The 19,510-nt window shown below is 41.9% G+C and overlaps 1 protein-coding gene across 2 annotated transcripts in view; it reads left to right on the forward strand.

The window, feature by feature from the left end:
* The first annotated feature begins 2,011 nt into the window (after positions 1 to 2,011).
* SEC16B (SEC16 homolog B, endoplasmic reticulum export factor) overlaps positions 2,012 to 19,510 on the forward strand; it is a 60,836-nt gene continuing 43,337 nt past the window's right edge. For both annotated transcript variants that reach the window (XM_073011746.1, XM_073011747.1), the window contains exons 1-2: positions 2,012 to 2,116; positions 18,386 to 18,739. In XM_073011746.1, the coding sequence (XP_072867847.1) occupies positions 18,444 to 18,739 (296 nt within the window). In that variant the 5' untranslated portion in view covers positions 2,012 to 2,116; positions 18,386 to 18,443. The remainder of the gene's footprint in view (positions 2,117 to 18,385; positions 18,740 to 19,510) is intronic.

Consider the following 19,510-nt stretch of genomic DNA (forward strand, 5'->3'; position numbering starts at 1 on the left):
GCAATATTGGGGCAGTAGTGTCCTGTTTTTCCAGGTATAGTCTGTTACGGCTTCCCTTGGTTAGGAAAAGGAAATCCTCTGACCCTTTGTGCTTCCCAGGTGAGGTGATGCCCCCCTTGCTTTGGCTCACCCTCTGTGAGCTGCACCCACTGTCCAACCAGTCCCAGTGAGATGAATCATGTACCTCAGTTAGAAATGCAGAAATCACCTGTCTTCTGCATGGATCATGCTGGGAGCTGCAGACTGGAGCTGTTCCTATTTGGCCATCTTGGAATGGTTCCTAAAAAGCTATTTTGGAAACAGTTCTACAATTCTGAAATTTTACCAAAAATCAGGCCTTTTCCCTATTTAACATTGAGAACTTCCTCCATTCCAGGGTAATAAATACCTAATACATATGTGCCTTCTGCTTCATACTTGTATGTACTTCATACACAGCCATTAAGGTGACTGAAAACTTGAATTTTCTATAATGTTCCCCATTAAAAAAAAACTTATGTTGTCTATATAATTAAGGTAATTTAACATCCAAGTACATTCATATGCCTCACATAATTTTTTTTTTTTTTTTTTTTTTTGAGACAAGGTCTCACTCTGTCACCCAGGCTGGAGTGTAGTGGTGTGATCTTGGCTCACTGAATTCTTGACCTCATGCCTCTCAACCTCAGCCCCCCAGGTAGCTGGGAGCACAGGAGCACACCATCACACAGGGCTAATTTTTATAATTTTAGTATAGATGGGGTTTCGCCATATTGCCCAGGGTGATCTCAAACTCCTGGGCTCAACTGATCTGCACGGCTCGGCCTCCCAAAGTGCTGGGATTACAGGCATGAACCACCTTGCCCAGCTCACTTCATTTTAATTTAAAAAAGTGGCTGAGAAATACATAGTGAACTCTCTTGTGTTCTAATCATGTAAGACGCATTGGTTATTTGGTCATTGATCAATAAGTGCTTGTTTCCCAGTTTTTGACTGGTGCTAAAATGCAGGGATTGGTTGATCAATTCTAAGTCTCCTCTTTTCTGCAATTGGTAGTTTTTAAAATAATCTCTGAGTCACCCCTGGAGGCACTATCTGAGACAGTATGGACTGAACAGCACCATCAGCAACATGCTCTGGGATCCCTCCCTCTGTAGAAAGGCTGTGAAAAGTTAACCTGCCTTTGACAACAATCTCAAAGGAGGGAAGGGCTGTGTGAGGTCTGGGCTGGAAGAGGATTTTACATTTTCTCTTTTTTCATGGCTTGTCTTTTCCAAATAAGCAGGAGACATCTTTAGGGTTCTTTTGTGTGTTTGGAACAGAGAGAGGAAAAACCCAGATCCATTTAAGATTCAGCAGAGGGCTTGGAAGCATAAGAGTTCAGGCAAGTTACCACTTGTCAATGATTCTTACATAATAAAGACAGCTTTATTATTTCTTCTGATTACATAGTCTTCTTTGATACCTACACACTCAAAAATAATCTGAAATAATTCTGTATATGCATATATAATGGCATGTGGGATAATGTAACTTTTCACTCAATAATATGTCATAGACACCCTTCCAAGTCAACTGGCATAGCTTTATTATTTGTTATTAGGTATCCTAATGCTTCACAACATAAATATCTCATAATTTATCCAACTATTTCTTTATTCATGAGCATTCACATTTTCAGTTTTTTTGCTACTCCAAACTAACAATTTTATAATGAACTAACATCTGTAATGCTGAGTCCCTATTTTTCACTTTTTCAATGTCCAATCCTGATGGAATTTTTTTCCCAATTATTCACCTGCTGTCCTGATTGTTTAGGAATTCAATGTAATAGTTAGGTTCTCTGTGGAATTCTCATTCGGAAATACAAAGGGGAGTGTGTGGTTTCTTTCTGTAATTTCAGAGAGTGGCCTCTTTTATTCGGACCTTCTCAATATGGTGGTCAGATCATGTTTCCAGCCTCAGGAGCTGCATATTAAGCCATTCCGATGGGAAACTGCTGCTGAAGCAGAAAGGTTCTGGGCAGCTGACGTGGCAACACAGTTTACAGTATCTGCCAGCTGTGAGTAACAGCAGGCTGTCATGATGGGATATAGCAGAAGCAGCAGCAGCAACTCCTGATTTAGGGGCAATCGATGTAAGTACTTATTTTCACCATTAACCAATTAACCCAAACCAAATGCAAACTGAAGAATGCTAAGAGGGGATACAGTTCTCACTAGGGGCCCTTCTAGCAGACTCATTTGAGAAGCATTTGGTCTCAACCAGAATAAGAAGGCATTAAGCCAGCACATGGTTTTCAGCAAAATGAAGAACTTCACAGGGTTCTGTTTGAAAAAACTAATTTCAGCTGTGGCTAATGCCAATTTCCAACCCTAACTCCTTGGAGCTCCTTCATACTCTGGCAAAGGCTGTTCCCTGGGGGATGGAATGGATTGTTAATGTGCAAAAGAACACGTGATTTCAACTTACCAAAAAACTTTAGGCAGGTTTGATTACGGGAAGATGAAAGGAAGCTTAGCAATTACAGTGTTTGGGGAAAGGAGAGAGCCTATTAAATATTTTAAGTAGGATTCAAGTTGGTTAAAACTGACTTAGAGGCAATGTGGAAACTTTTGTTCTCAAGCTATATAGATGACTAGGGGTGTGGTGCCTGCCAACCCCATGACAATGAAACTCTGGCTTGGATTTCTTTAGGAGAGGTGGCTCTGTGGCTGCTGTTCCCAAGGCTTCCATCCTGGAAGTCATGTTTACAGTTTCTAGTATTTTCAGAGTTCATAAACCATGTATTTACGGGTTGGTGATTTTTTTTTTCTTTCTGTTGAGACCTTTTACTCTGATGTTCGGCTCTGCATAAAACCTAAGTGACCAACAGCGGCTTAACCTGAGTATGGTTAACTTATTGATAAACAGGTATTTTTGATTGTCACCTCTCTATGTGGGGTGAACAAGATGGAAGAGGTGGGTCACTGCCCCTGAGGAGTCTGCTGCCCAGCAGGAGTAACAGATATTATAAGAGGAGAAATGAACTTTGGGCTGGGAGTCGGGGGACCTGGATTCGGATCCTGGCATTGATCCCAGTGAAACATATGGCACTCTGGGCTTCAGTTTATGTGCTATAAAATGAATGCATTGGGATGGATAACCTCTTCAGTAATTGATTGCTCACCTAATGTGAATTTTCCCCTTGCTGAACAGCTTCTCATACAGCATTACCTTAGCTCCACATCCAATTCAGGGACAGGCGCTTTATTTCTGAAATGAATCTCACGTGTCACCAGCCAGGCCTCATCAGATTGAGATATTCTATAACAGAAACTTGAAGGATTCTCCTAGATGGGCCCATTTACAGTGTAATGTTGATAGGTAGAAAGGTTGCTTTTGAGAAAGATGTCTTAAAGGGAGCAATTCCACAGACTCATCTTAAATATCTATTTCTGTTTTTAAATGGTTATTGATTGGAACAAGTACCTTTTCAACTGCTGCTGGCTTTTGAGAGGCAAAGACACAACAGCCTGACTCTTAAGAAAATGAAATTGCTTGAAATAAGTGTGACCCATAGACTTAAGGTTTGAAATAAATTTAACTGAGTCAAAAAAAAAAAAAAAAAAAAAAATCAGCCAGGCTGTGGTTTCAAGTAGAACAAGAAATACCCACCATTGGCGGCCATGCAGTGCAGCCTCAGCTTCCTAGAACTCCTCACCATCAGTTCAGTCCTTTTTGACTTTGGAAGTTGTGGGAGATTCATAACATGTTAGTAGAATGATGGATCAAATCCATTTTTTAAAAGCACAATTTTTATGTAGACTCATTGTCCATCAGCCCTGCTAGCCTAGCTCACAAAATTATCTGCATGGGCATTCATACCCTTGCTGCCTCCCTCCCTTCCCCAAGACAGAGGTGTACTTCCTGACCCAGAACAAACCCCTTCTCTTGGATTACCTAACCCCATAAGCCTCCTCTGGAACCACCACACTCATCACTCAGTTCCTTTATTCTGGCTGTGTCTTCAGTCTTTCCACTGGCTTTCTACCGGCTTTCCACCACAAGTAAAAACATCTTTAAGTCTCTCCCATTTTATAAGACACCAACTGACTACCCACCAAACCAGCCAATGAGCAAACACAATCCCTCCTTACTGTTCTCTCCCTTTTCTGACCCTTTCACCAACCCCACTGGCGTCCTCCAGTGGGCACTTTTGAGTTCTTATGTAATTTGATGTCTTACTGTGTTTGTGGTCTTTATGCCTTTCTTGACAGCCCCTCCTCCCTTGGTTGCCTTTGATGCTGTTCTGACTTTGCCTTCTTAGTCTTCATTGACTTCTCTTCCTCTGCTTTTTACCTTAAAGTATTATTTTCTTATTTTGAAGCATGTGCTCTTCCTTGACAATCTCATTCATATCTGAGATTTTAATTACGGTTTGTATGCTGATAATGCCTAAATCAAAGCACATACAAATCTTCAGGAAAGAAGCAAAGTATAAACAAATGAACACCGCCCAGCACAGATGCGTGTCTCTGCAGATTTCTCTTGGGAGCTCTCGACTCATATTTACTGCCTAAGACACCTCCAGTACATTGTCCTGCAGGCACCTCAACTCAGCATGGCCCATCCTGAACGTAGCTTTCTCTTAGTTGGCTGCCTTTCCCCCTGCATATAATAATGTATGTAACTTCTACCCTAACGCTTACCACATTTTATTAAAGTGATTAGTTTACTTTATTTGTCTCTCCAGTTAATAGTGGAAACTTGAGAAATAGAATTATGTCTTTATTTTTGTATTCCTAATGCCTACAACATGAGGCACATACTAGTTATTCAGTCATTAATTATTGAACGAATAAATGGTGGACAGATGGCTGCTTGCTGCAGTAGGTTGACATTCTGTGTCAGTCAACCCAGTCAGTGAGAAACATTGCTCTTTCACAGTAGTTCATGCATAAGTTCTGGGTGCATGCTTTTTGGAATGTCTCTGGACATGTGCTGACTGCTGAGTTAATCACCATGGCCAGGGAGATGCAAGACTCTTACTGTCCAGGTCTAAATTTTGTGCCCATTCTTAGAGCAAGAGATGGGGTCAGTCTCACACAGGACAGATACACTGAGAGGGGGTAGAGAAGTTCATAAAAGTAAAATTGATAATTTATTACCAGAAGCCAGAGTATAGGATGCTGGCAGAAATGGCAGGTATTCATCATAACTGTGTGCAAACCCCCTGGCTTTTTTCATATAACTGCTATGATAAAAGCTAAACATTGGGGGTTTGCACATACTTATGATGAGTACCTGCCATTTCTATACTCCACTCTCCTTGTCCAGGTGCCAAGCAGGGACAGTCTTCCATATCAACGCTCAACTTTTCTTTGCATTCTAAGCTCAAATCACATTGAGCATAAAACCCATTATGATGCTGCAAATGTACCAGGTCTTCCTTCACCTTCTAGCCCTTATCGTGTCTGTTCTGCCCAGAACACATTCCCTCTTGCTCTCCTTTCTCTCTTTCCAGGATAATGCACTCTCATCCTTCAGGTCTCAGTTGAGACAGATTTTTTTTTTTTTTTTCAGAGAAACCTTCTCTGGTGAGGGTTGATACCTTCGTTGTGCATTACATCTGCTTCTCATTGTCATCCTCTCCTAGCACTTATCATTGGAATTGCCTGTCACCTAGGCTGTGTCCCTATTAGGCACTAAACTCCAAGAAGAGAAGGAACAAGTTCACCTTGCCCATTTAGTGTGGCCTGAATTTAACACCTAAAATGATTATTGGCACATAGTAGATACTCAAGAAATACACAATAATGAAGTACTCCTGGGTTCCCACCCATTTCTTGGTTAAGAAAAGGCTTTTCTCCCATATGAACTGAATAAATGAAGGTCTTCATTTATTATTTCATAAATAAATGAATTAATATTGTCTAAAATATTATTTGGTGAATGAAGGAGATAATTTAAAAAAAATTATCCCAGGGATGAAATTATACCGCAGTTGGATTCATTTAGCAACATAATTTATTTAATGAATGATATCTGGATCAGAACTAGGACATGGTGTCACAGTGTCATAATGTTACGGGGCATACAGAATATTGCATCCTAAGTGTAAAAGGGAATATGTCTAGCAAGCTTGTACAGAAACTACATTGCAGGAACAGTGTTGCATGCAGAGAATCTACAACATTCATTTATGGGATGCTCCTAGAAAATAGTGAACTTTAGCCATCTCCCTTGTAATGACTGCAGACACATATGCTTAGTGATATGCTTTGGCTGTGTCCCCACCCAAATCTCATCTTGAATTCCCACATGTTGTGGGAGGGACCCAGTGGAAGGTAACTGAATCATGGTGGCAGGTCTTTCCCATGCTGTTCTCATGATAGTAAGTCTCACGAGATCTGATGGTTCTATTAGGAGGTGTTTCTCTACTGAAGCTGTCTCTTTGCCTGCTGCCATCCACATAAGATGTGACTTGCTCCTCCTTGCCTTCTGCCATGATTGTGAGGCCTCCTTTGCCATGTGGGACTGTAAGTCCATTAAACCGCTTTCTTTTGTAAATTGCCCAGGCTTGGGTATGTCTTTATCAGCAGCATGAAAATGGACAAATACACTTAGAAAATCATCTTGTTGTGCCCTTCAGTGTCCTCCAGAACCTGAAATTTGAACTTGGTTTTTTGGCATCATAAGTGACTTCTATGGAAATTGCCCTGCTGTGATAAATTTAGCATTAGCACTGCTGGGGAGCTTTGCTATATTTGCAGTCACTCATTCCAGACTGGTGGAGCACGGGATGTGAGTGCCATTTAAACACATGTATGCATCCACACTGTACACACGCATGGGCCATTTCTGTACATGGAGCAGTGGGCAGAGCAGTAGAACCTGCAAAATGGTATGTACCTTTATTAGCTGACAAATGGGACAAGGAGAAATTGTCCCATTATTTACTATCTATCTATCTGTCATCAGGTTGAATGAATCTATTTACACTGACTGATAATTTTGAAGGTTATAGTTATTATATTCACATGAAATAGATTTTAAACAATTGCATTTTTGTGTTAAATATATTACATGGCTATTACTAAGCCATATGCTCTTCTGAGCAAAAGCATTCCACTAGAAGACCTGCGGTTGATTTTCCTTTACTTGATGACTGATACTGACACACTCTGTGAATTTGGTAAAAGTATCACTTTTATTGCCTCTAAAATGGACGTTCTACTGATGCCACTGGGTAAGGAAAATAATGAGCTAAGGATAGGCATCTCTGGGAAAGATAAGCTACGACTGCTATGGATTATTATGATGACAGACAGGGCAGAATAAAAATTAAAAACAATAACCTCTGATTAGATTATGTCAATAATAAAGAATAGCTAAGATAAAAGTTAAATATGAACTGCTATGATAAAAGCTAAATAAGAACATATACTCTGAACAGCCTATAAATTAACTCTTCTGCTATGCTCTTTATTTATTTATCTATTTGAGACAGGGTCTTACTTTGTCACCCAGGCTGGAGTGCAGTATGTTCATAGTTCCTTGCAACTTTGAACTCCTGGGCTCAGTGATCCTTCCACCCAAGCTTCCCAATTAGGTAAGACTGCAGGTGTTAGCCACCACGTCCAACTATTTTTTTCTTTTTTGTAGAGACAGGGTCTTACTATGTTGACTAGGGTTTCTTGAGCTCTTGGCCTCAACAATCCTCCTGCCTCATTCTCCCAAATTCCTGGGATTACAGGCATGAGCCACCATGCCCAGTTAGAAATAGTACTGTGCTCTTTTAAACAACATTGACAACAACCATTTGTTGGACACTTACCAAGGTGCAGGGACTGTGCGGAGTGCTTTTCCTAGATCATGCGTTCATTTATTTATCAAATGCTAATTGTGCACCTCCTACAGGCCATGCACAGTACATTATCTCATTTATTCTATAACAACCTTGTGAAGATATTCATCATTATATACTCATTTAGCAAATGGGGACACTTAGGCTGAGAGGTTAAATAACTTGCCTGAAGGCTCACAGCTAATCAGCGGAGGCATTGGAACCCAAATCCAATTCTGACTGCAAAGCCTGAGCTCTCAATTCCCATAGTGTACCAAAGTCGTGAACTTTGTATATAGTTTAGCTTCTCACACCTTTAACAGAATGTAAGGAACCTGAAAGAGAGAAAAGCAAAGATTTATTGAAAACCCACTCCTGTAATTTAAAAGGCACTTTCTATGGTGTTTTTCCATATATCATTTCATCCACCTCACAGCCTTTTTAAATGAGATTTCATTTTTAAAATATAATTTAAAAATTTCATTTTAAAGATGGACTCATAGAGATTAGGCAATTCTTCCAAAGGCACATGACTAGCAAATGGTGTAGTTAAAACCAAATCCAGGTTTCATTTTCTATTTTCTTTCCTTTGGACCTTGCTACTTCCCAAAATGACTAAGGAAAGGACAGGTTTTAAGGAGATATAAACAAGATTGCAGCTCTGTACCCAGAGAGGAGCAGACTTCTGAGTGGTATGGGGGTGGTCTACGCTATTCAGACAGCTGCAATGAGGGTCTGAGTCACGTATGGGACTGTAAAATACTGGAGTATATTTCTGTATGGAGCCTGATGACCTACCTTCCTTGAAGGAAAAACACTACCCATCTCAGGTAAACTGAGAGTGTCACTAGCCCCCTGGGTACCCGGGTACCCTGTAGTGTCTTATATAATATGATATTTTTTATCCAGCAATAGAGAGTAGTTGAAGTTCTATGACTGTAAATGAAAGAGCTGTGTGTGCATGAGCGCCTTGGCTTGAGTCTCTGGCTTAGACACTGCTTCACCTGCAGGGATGGAGACTTTCCACAGATCCTTTCCAGCTCATTGGCTCTGTGCGTCTGAATGTCTGCTCCTGGTTAGAGTGCATCTCTCAAAATTTTCCAACAAATGGCAGGGAGTGACTTCTGGGGGTACAGGGTATGTGTGTGTGTATCTGTATCTGTCCCATTGCACATGTAAAATTTCTTTGAAGTATCATGCTTCATCTTAAAAATTAAGGTAAATTTGAATTTCATTCAAAACCATTTGTATTTGTTTTAAATTAAGATACTATTAAAATAGTTTAGAAAAGAAAATTGATAAGTATCCCATGCATTGTTCCTGAACAATCCCTGCATTGTTCCTGAAACAACAAGTACTCCAGTGTGAGAAGCACTGGGCTACATTTTCTTAAAGTTTCTAATTTTGTTGTTTTCACCTTAGCCCATTATTTTTTTCTTGTGCCATCGTATGACACATATTCTCTGCTTCTTCTTGATCTCATGGCTCAATGGGGGCACTGGATTATGTGTCAAGGAGGAGTTGTAGATTTCACAGCAGTGATGAATAATCAATTAATCCCTTACTGATGACTTATGCAGAATACTTCTTTGGTAATTTATGCTATTTCCAGGGAAATAATAACAGTTAACATTTATTGTGCATTTTGTGATTTGCCAAACACTTTGTAGGGTTTTAATCTAATTTTATCCTCATAATAACTCTGTGAGGTAGGAGGTTCTATTATCCCTATTTTACAGATGAAGAAAAGGAGATGCAGAGTAGCTTGCCCAGGTTCACACAGCCAGCATAGTAGGGCTGGGATTCCCTGCTGGACAGCTTTATTCCAGGACCACCAAGTTGTCTTGCTCCTTTGGGGAATTTACATCCTATTGGCCTGCAGCTGAGAGAACATTCCAAGAATATTCCAGTCCCACTTCATTTGGTGGGTTTATGAGTCACTTCTGCCTGCTAGAGCTTGACATGGGGTCAGAAGTCACAGCAGCATCCATCTGCTGCCCACTGTTCTTGATTCAGGGGGCATCAATCAAATGGGAGGGGTGAAGAGAGGAGGAGGTTGGGCCACCTCTGCCAGCCTAGGGCTAATAAAGAAGCATAGAGTCATTCTTCTTGAGTGATAGACTGCCTCTCCAGCTCTTGGCAGCAGAGGTGGATGCAGATTGGGCAGGTTTGCAGGCAGCCACGTAGGTGGCATTTGAAGGAGTCCTTTGTGGGTGCATCCACAGGGTGCCTTGGTCCTGTAGGAAGTCTGCATTGTGCCTAAACCTTCACTTCTAAGGTTGTGGTAAGAGTAACAATCCCAGGACTGGCACTGGTAGCTTATGGTACCTGTGCCAGGCTAATTGTCTCTGGCACAGGCACCATCTTTTCTTGGCACACACCCTCCTAATAACTAGAACAGCTGAGCAGCACAGGATGCGCTGCATCTTGTCTGCCACTCAGCTCACCTGAAGCAAGGGGCTGAAGTCTTGGCAGCCAACACTGGCTGAGGCCGTGACCTCCATATCCCAAGACTGTTTCCAGGGGGTAGCTTAGCTGGAGTCAAGAGGCTGCTCTGCACGAAACCGTCACCCCCTGATTCATTCTTGGAGTCAGAAATATGAGATTCTTGCTGACTAAAAAGAGCCACGACGTTGTGGCTGGAGATACATGTGTGGCCATTATCCCATCGTACCCACCTTGGTTAAAAATTTTAAAAAAATTATTGTAATGTAATGTTTTTATTTCACTGTCTTGTTGGAGTGGGTCTCTTAAGATTAGCTAGGGACCTCATTTTAATAAAGTATGCAGATAATTTGTGTCTGTTTTTGTCTCATTTATATCCCACGCAGCATCCCTTTATCCACACTTAGATCAGCTCCCTAGACTCACTGACTGCCTCAGCCTTCTCTTTTACTTTCTCTGAAAACTCTCTTTCAATATTTAATTCTATACTCAGGCTATGAAAACTATTGGGTACAGTCATACAGTATAAGCTGTTGCTGGTATACATTTAAGGTGTCCATTCATTTATAAATAAAATGTTTTTGAGCTCTTGTCATATGCCAGGCACTGTGCAAGGCACTGCAAATATAGCACGGAACAAAGCACAGGAGGCTGACATCCCCGTGGAGCTTAATGTCAGCCTAGGTGTCCAATGACAGATGCATTTCCAGCCCACTTGTTACTCTGAGCACACGTTCTTAGTGAAAGCCCACTCCTGTATTCCACAGTGGCCATTCCAAACCGTCTTAATGTTTCTCAAGTCTCTTACCAAATGCTCAACCTAGAGATGGCCAGTAGAACTTGGCATTCTACTCCACAGGGAATTCCTGGTTTCTGTCCCCTTATGTTCAAACTTGTCTCCACCTATGCCCATCCTCACCTCTTTTTCCCTGTCTTAGAGGAACAAGTGCCCTTCCTCGGCTAGGTTTAACTTTTGCTCCTGTGCTCTGGATCCCATGTGACCCATTTTCTCTGAGATTTGTTCCTTCAGTAAATGTTTTTTTCAGTCTCTCCATATGAATCAGCAGAAACTCTCTCTTGGCTAATCCACCCTAAACCAATTCTTCAAATCTGAGTGCCTTATGGTAGCCCTAGCCCTTTTCTTCACATCTAGGGTTCTGGAAAGAGTAATTTTACTTGCTGCCTCCTCTTCCTTAATTTCCATGTGCTGTAGAAGTGATTTTTATGTCTAATCCCTCACTCCCTTGACCATGGCCCTACTGAAATTGTTCCTGTTGAGATCATCAAACCTCTTAATTGTCAAATCCAGTGATTCAGAGGACACACTTTTACTTGTTGTCTTTCTCAATATTCCTCCTAGGTTTGGCATTGTTGACCACTATCCTGCTTTTAAAGCCATCACCTCTGACTTCTGGGATACCATCCTCTTCTGGTTCTCTGCTCATCTTTCTGGCACCTCCATGTTATCTTTCATAGGCTCCTCTTTCTGTGTCCAGTTCTTCTGTGTCCACCTCAGAGCTCCTTCCTCAGACTTATCTTCTAAGCTTTTCTCCAGTGATCCTATCTGTGTCTGTGGCTTCAACCACCATGTCTTTCCTCCATCCTTTCTCTTGAGCTCATTACAGCCAACTACTTATTGACCACACTCACCTCTGTGTCCCACAGGCCCCTCACAGTCAGCATGTGCAAAACTGAACATATCATCTTCCCCACCAAACTGGCTCCTCTTCTAAGATTATTAGCCAAAAATTAAAAAAAAGGTAACATGATCTCATCTCCACAGCCTGAAAACTTGGATCTTCCTTGACTTTTCCTTCTCCCTCATCTTCTACAGTCAACAGACCATCAATGCATGTTGATTATATTTTATAAACATATATGTATTCTATATGTCCCTTCTCCTCCAGTCTCTTCACAGCTGCTCTCGTTCAGGCATTCATCTGTCCTGCTTGATTTGTGGAACAGCCTTGAATAGCACACTTACCGTTTCTAGTCTCCTGCTTTCCCCTGTGCTTCTTCTATTAGAAAAATCAGTGATATATCCATTAGAATGATGATTGCATTGTATTACGATTGCACTATACTGTGACTGATTGTATTATGATTCAATGTCTACTGCTCTACTGAATTGAGAGCTTCTTTGGGGGCAGATATTGCATGTTATTTATCTTTGTATCCCCAGTGCATGTGATAATGATGGGCATATAGTAGGTGTTCAATAAACACTTGTTCAGTGAATAAATGACTCAACCTCTATCAAGAAGAGCAGACTGAGCACAGTTAATCAATCTTGGAAGCTTTGAGCACTGTCCCATTTTAGCAGCTTGAATGCCTAATTAGTTACTGATGTGACAATAACACATTTGGTGGTTGAACTAATACTATTGATTAAAAATAATGTTAGTTAATTTTGCCTTTTAAAATAATATACACTTATTGTAGAAAAGTTAGAAAATATGGATAAGCAAGAGGAAGAAAATAAAATCATCCATCATTCCATTACCCAGTGGATAACTACTGATAACACATTGATGCAGATCTTCTCAGCTTGTTTTCTAAATTGTTACTTTCAGTAAAGGAATAGGATGAAGCCTGGGGGATGTCTTAAATGATGAGCTGCCCTTTGCAAGAGTAACCAGTCATTAAATCACAGTGCTCAAGGATTCATGGCAAACCTGACCTAGATCTAGGTGGGTGTTCACATCCATCAGCACTAATCTGGTGGCTAGACATTAGCAGCATCATTAACAGTGATAATACTTTTGCTAGACAGGTGTCAAACTAGGGTAGTGTCTTAGTCGGTTCGGGTTACTGTAACAGAAAGCCATAAACTAGGTGGCTTAAACAACAGAAATTTATTTCTCACCCTTCTGGAGGCTGGGAAGTCCAAGATCAAGATTCCAGCAGATCTGGTGTCTGGTGAGGGCCACTTCCTGGTTTGCAGATGGCTGTCTTTTGTTTACATACCAGAGAGCAGAGAGAGAGAGAGGAGAAGCAAACCCTCTTGTGTCTTTTTTATAAGGCAACTAATTCCATTGACAAGGGCTCCACTCTCACAACCTTTCAGAGGCCTACCTCCTAATACATTGGGAGTTAGGATTTCAACATACGAATTTTGGGAAGAAACAAACATTCAGTTCACAGCAGGCAGTTACTCTTGTTTGAAGCTAGACCCTAGACAGTGCTGTCTGGCATTGGGAAAGGAGGACGGAGACTGGGAAAGGAAATTCACATAAATTAGTAAACTTCTAGGATTCCAATCCTGGTACATAGTTGGGATGCAGAGCAGGAATCAGGTATGAGGACAGAGCACCTGGGGCAGGATAATATGAAGACTGTAGCCATTTGGGCATGAGGGAGGCTACTGGATTATCCAAGAACACTGCAGCCAGGACTTGGGGTGGCAAGACTCATTCTGGTCCACCTCCTGGTGGGGATTGAACTCCTAGTATATTGTCAATCTGGGTCAATTTGGTTTAGAAATCAGGAAGAATTGAGCTGCTGGGCTGAAAGACTTAGTAGTTGTAGTTATGTAGGGCTGGGAAGGTAGGAAATGATAAATCCCAAACCCTTTGGAGCGGTGAGATCCCACCACAATCTACTTAATTTTGTGACCCATATAACTGTTGTATGCCATATGTCTATATAGAATAATTAAAGCTAATTAGAATTAATTGTGGTTGGTGAGTGTTTGAAGAGTTTCATAATAACTCTAGAGATAATTAGAGATACTTTGGGATGTCACAAAAGAAGCATTTGGAATAATTTGACTAGATGTTTAAGCCAGCGTTGTGCAATGAAGGCTAGTAACAGAAGGACAATTCTATAATTGCAAGAACACTGAATCAGGAAGTAAGAGTTTGGGGTTAAAATCAGTATGCTGCTAAACAGGTTCTCTGAAAAAAACCAACAACCCACCAACAACCTTGCTTTATAGCATTTGCCAATTTCTGTGGTGTAAATACTCCCACCATGGTGGATTTTAAGTTTTCCATGGTTTAACAACTGGCTCACATAATTCCTGAATATTTAATAATCAGCTCTTATTAACCTTGTGCAAGGCAGCTAGAGCACACCAGTGTAATTTTCACTGGACTTCTAGTTAACTTTGTGATCTTGGGTAAGTCATTTCACTTCTTTGGATCTTGGTTTTATCATCAAAAAAGCAAAGTTGCTAAAATAACCTCTAAGGTCCTTTTCAAAGTTAACATTCCGATAATGCAGCTGGTGTTATAGGGCAAGACTAATGTCACATTATATGCCAAAAGAGTGACATCAACAACTTTTATGAATGTTATTGTGATATATCAGAACATATAATTTGATATCAAGTCAGTGTAATCATCACCCATGTTCTGATTCCTGCTGTCGATGTGTGTGTCCTTCTCTAGTTCCTCTTCCCAGAAGGATTAAAAACAACAGTGCAGCCATTAGAGAGCCAAACTTCACAGACCAAGAGTGAGGTAAGAAACCATTAACGGCTGGGCACGGTGGCTCATGCCTGTAATCCCAGCACTTTGGGAGGCTGAGGTGGGTGGATCACAAGGTCAGGAGTTTGAGACCAGCCTGGCCAACATGATGAAACCCCGTCTTTACTAAAAATACAAAAATTAGCCAGGCGTGGTGGCACGTGCCTGTAATCCCAGCTACTTGGGAGGCTGAGGCAGGAGAATTGCTTAAACCCGGGAGGTGGAGGTTGCAGTGAGCCGAGATTGCGCCACTGCACTCCAGCCTGCGTGACAGAGGAAGACTCTGTCTTGGAAAAAAAAAAAAAAAAAAAAAAAGAAACCATTAGCTGCAGTCAGAGAATTCTACACTCAGTTGCTGGGTTCTAGAGTCAGCTGAGGGGCTGAGAGAAAATCCTGTAGCTTTGAAACATGACCCTATACGACCATGAGACCCAAGAGGGTGCTTTTCCCTGGACTAGTAATGACAGATATGAGAGACTAATTTGTGTCTTTTATATTTATGTGTGTCAAATCCTGGCCCTTAATAGGAACACAGTAAGCATTTGTTGAGAGAAAGAATAAACCATTTGGGATTTTTTAAAATTCAGAATTTTAAAGTATTAATTCAGAAGTAGTCATGTGTTTCTCTGTGTTTACCTTGATATTGCAGAAGAAATGTGTATTTCAAGCGCGAGAACCTACTTTCTTGTTATAATGGAAAACTTTTTAGTGCCTTCAGTTCAATATTGAGGATATAAATCTGCCTTCTAGCTAGATAACAGAATGTATTACACAACCAGAGCCCAATGGAGAGAAATATACATGAGAAAAACCCACACTGGGCAAACCAGGGGTTTACTCCCACCAGCAAACATGTCCCCTTCCCCATGCACCTCAACCAGTGGAATTAACTTGTCTCTTTGGAAAGGAAAAGATAATATTGATCTGCAGGGCATACTTACCTATATATCATGTGATGCTTTACCAACATTTCATCCTCGTAATGACCCTCGTAAGCTAAGCATTGCCATTCCCATTTTAAAGAAAAAGAAACTGAAACTCAGAGAGGTTAAGTAACAGAACCAGCTAGTGGAAGAGCCCCGGGTTAACACCCCAAAGGTGGTGTTTTTCGCGCCAGACCCGGCTGCCTCGGGGCTTCTGGACTTCCTCTTCCTGATGTCTCTCTTCCGTGATTGCTGTGGGAATTTGAATGATTTCTCATGTGAGTGAACCTGGCTCAGTCCATGCTCAGGCAAACAGAAGCGCCAGTCTCTGACAGCGTTCAGAGCAAATTCTTCAAGTCAGGCGGGTCCCGGACTGCAGTATCTGGGCTGTACTTTGCCCTAATGAATCAGCTCCATGGAGGCTGGGCAGTTGCAAAGGTAACTGACATGCTGTAGATCTGAGGGCCCGGTGAGTCGTGGTAGATGTGGCACCTGGACTTTGACAGTCTCCAAGAGGAGAGGGGGCACTCTTAGGCCAGGTCCCTGGAGCAGCGCTGAAGGAAGGTGGGAAGCCATCGGAGCAGGTGTGTGGGAACACTTGCTCCCTTCTTTCCCTTCTTTGAGCTGGACGTGCTGTGCCGTCAGATTAGGAAAGGCGAGATGGCCTTTACCGGGGCGAGGAAAGGTCATTTATGTGAATGTGTGAGTGTGATTTGTCATCATAGATGTAATTCCTTCATTTTGAGAATCGAAGGTGCTATTTATTTGGTGTCCTTAATCTGAGGACTGATTTGCTGGAGTTGATGTCTCTTGGCAGCAAAATGATGTGATTTCAGTGGAAAGATTGGGTGTTGCACCTTTGCATTTGGGGAAGGGCTGCCTAGTGAGACTATCTGGGGACAAGGAGAAAGCAAGTTTCTTCTCATTCCGCTTACTTGGTCCAAATGGTTGTGAGTTCCACCAGCCTTCAGAAAAGGCTCATGTGCCCTTCCTTGTGTCTGGGACATTTGGCCTTTCCTGGGATTTGCTGGCAAAGGCTGTCATTGCACCTGGCTTTTTCAAGGGAGTGAGCTGACATGGGAAGGAAGCCACAGGTTCCCCTGAGTTGTGAGTGACCTTGAGGTGGGAGGCCCCCTCTGCACCTTGCTCTTCTTGTGTGTTCTGCTGTCTCATAGCTCTTGGCTTATAGCTGTCGACCCTGGCTCCCTGGTGTTTGAGCAGAGTGACGTCTTGATTTCAACACCCACCCTTTTGACCTTTTGTTCTGATATGAATTTTTATGTGAGGCTGGGACCTTTAGTAGTGGAAACAAGTTAACTGATTTGATCAGAATCTTGCAACCTAAAACAGTTCCTAAGGAAGAAAAAAATCGAGGCCGACCTAGCCTGTGGATGCTCCTGACACAAGAGAATCCTGAGCAAGAGTAAGATCTGAGGCGTGCTTTCCTTTGGCGGGTGCAACCCCTGCCCCCCACCACCCCGTGCTATGAGCAGAGGAACCTGGAAGGTAATCAGTCCTTGGAGCAATTTTCCTTTTTCAGGAATACGTGGGGACGTGGGGGAAAATTAGTTTGATGCTAGGGAGACTTCCAGGATTTAAAATCTGCAGCCAGGAAGAACCCTGAGACATGGCCTTCTAATTTTTTATGAAAACAATCCCAAATTTGCCTCTTGTTGGCTTCTCTGGAGGAGCAGGGATGACCATATTATATAGGTTCTAGTTCTTTGGGGGGTTAACGTAAGGATTCAGAAAAGGTGCTTCTTGAAAAGGTCAGTCTAAACTTCTTTTTCTTTTTTTTTTTTTGAGACGGAGTCTCGCTCTGTCGCCCAGGCTGGAGTGCAGTGGTGCGAGCTCCACTCACTGCAAGCTCCGCCTCCCAGGTTCACGCCATTCTCCTGCCTCAGCCTCCCGTGTAGCTGGGACTACAGGTGCCCGCCACTGCGCCCGGCTAATTTTTGTATTTTTAGTAGAGACGGGGTTTCACCATGTTAGCCAGGGTGGTCTCGATCTCCTGACCTCGTGATCTGCCCGTCTCGGCCTCCCAAAGTGCTGGGATTACAGGCGTGAGCCACCATGCCCGGCCTAAACTTCTTTTTCTTTAGTAAACATCTTCAGCCACTCATACTATCCTCATCTTTATCCTTGATAACACTACTATTTATTGAGCACTTTAACATGTTAGGTAACATGTCAGGCACTTTGCAGAGGTTATCTTTAACTCTGTCAATAACCTTGCGAGGTAGTCATTACAGTCTCTATTTCATGGGTAAGGAAATTGAGGCTTGAAAAAATGAACTAGCTAGTTAAGTGGCAGAGTTAGGATTTGAACTCTGATCTAGCTCTCTGCAAGACCCACTCTATTTATGATACCACAGGGCCTCCACTGTAAGTGTTAAATAAACACTTGCTGGGGGAATATATGAAGAAACATCAACTGGGATTCCTTGATAGCATTTTTAGCTGTACCTATTACCGTTATCTGTCTCCCATGCCTCTCCCATCTGTCGTTGTTCCAAGTGTACTTTTTAATTTTTTAAGCAATATCAATATAATTGTCTAGTCTGTTATTTGCTTCATGTATCTGAGATTTTTTTTTCAGATTTCTCTGTATCCATGACCATATGGTTTGTTTTAGATAGATTTTGAGGACCATAGCTGCTCTTTTCACAAAACCTAATCAACCACTATGTTTGGATATAGGTTTCAAATGATGATTTTTTTCCTTTTTCTTTTGTCTGCAGGAAGATAAAATAACTACACAACTTACTCAAAACCCAAGACAAATTCAGAGAGTCAGTGATGGAACTTTGGGCTCCCCAGAGGCTGCCCCAGACACGAGGGAAGGTCACAGCACCCTCAAAAGATCCAGACCGAGGGTTTCGGAGAGATGGACATCATCGGCCTGTCCCTCACTCTCGGCACAATGGAGAGAGGTTTCACCAATGGCAAGACAACCGTGGGAGCCCCCAGCCACAGCAGGAGCCCAGGACAGACCATCAACAGTCCCATTATGCCTCCAGGCCTGGGGACTGGCATCAGCCTCTGTCTAGAATTGACTATTACGAAAGTGGTTATCCCAGTCAGTTGTATTCAAGGTATGGCTTTAGGGCTTGGAATGAATGCAACTCTCCTAAATGCTTATGAATAGATTGTTCTTTTCCTTCTTCCTTTTCCTTTTATTTTTCTCCCCCTTTTTTCTTTTTCCTTCTCTACCTTACTACATGGCTTTAGCTAAATCCTGTTCTCTCCCAAATTTGTTTCTGATGACTGAAGATAGTATTTCTCTCCTCTTTATTCCCTAGTGGAGCTTCTTAAAGAAGCCATCACAAATGCAATTGAGTATTGGGGGTTTGAGGGGGGCAGTGTAGAGGGAAGAAAAAGTGGTGAAATTCAAAAGAGCAGATGGAACCCTCTTGCTCTGGGATTGCAAAAGGTAGTATATGTAGACTATGGAAAAGCTTTTCTTGGAGATCCCTATAAGGAGTTCCTCATTGTCATTAGACCACTCTGCCTTGGATTAGCATGACACTACCGGCACCAAGAAAAGTCCTAGTGCCTACCACAGTACCCGGAATGTAACAGGCATACCAATAATCCGTATTGAATGAATGGGAACTTTAAAAAAATCGACCTTAGGGAAAGCAGATAGAATCTTCGAGGCTGCGAGTTCGGAAGGAAGAGGTTGCAGTGAGGTCATTCTATTCAGGTTGGAGAATCTGGAATTCCTGTTTCCCTTGTCTGTAGCACTGGACTTAATATTTCACGGGACTTAATATTTCACGGAATGTTGGAAGCCATCTATGTTCTACTTTAGGGGTAATATTTACCTGCTTACAGATTCAGGGTTGAAATTACGACTATTATTA

The sequence above is a fragment of the Chlorocebus sabaeus genome, chromosome 25, assembly GCF_047675955.1.
Source record: "Chlorocebus sabaeus isolate Y175 chromosome 25, mChlSab1.0.hap1, whole genome shotgun sequence".
Taxonomy (NCBI): domain Eukaryota; kingdom Metazoa; phylum Chordata; class Mammalia; order Primates; family Cercopithecidae; genus Chlorocebus; species Chlorocebus sabaeus.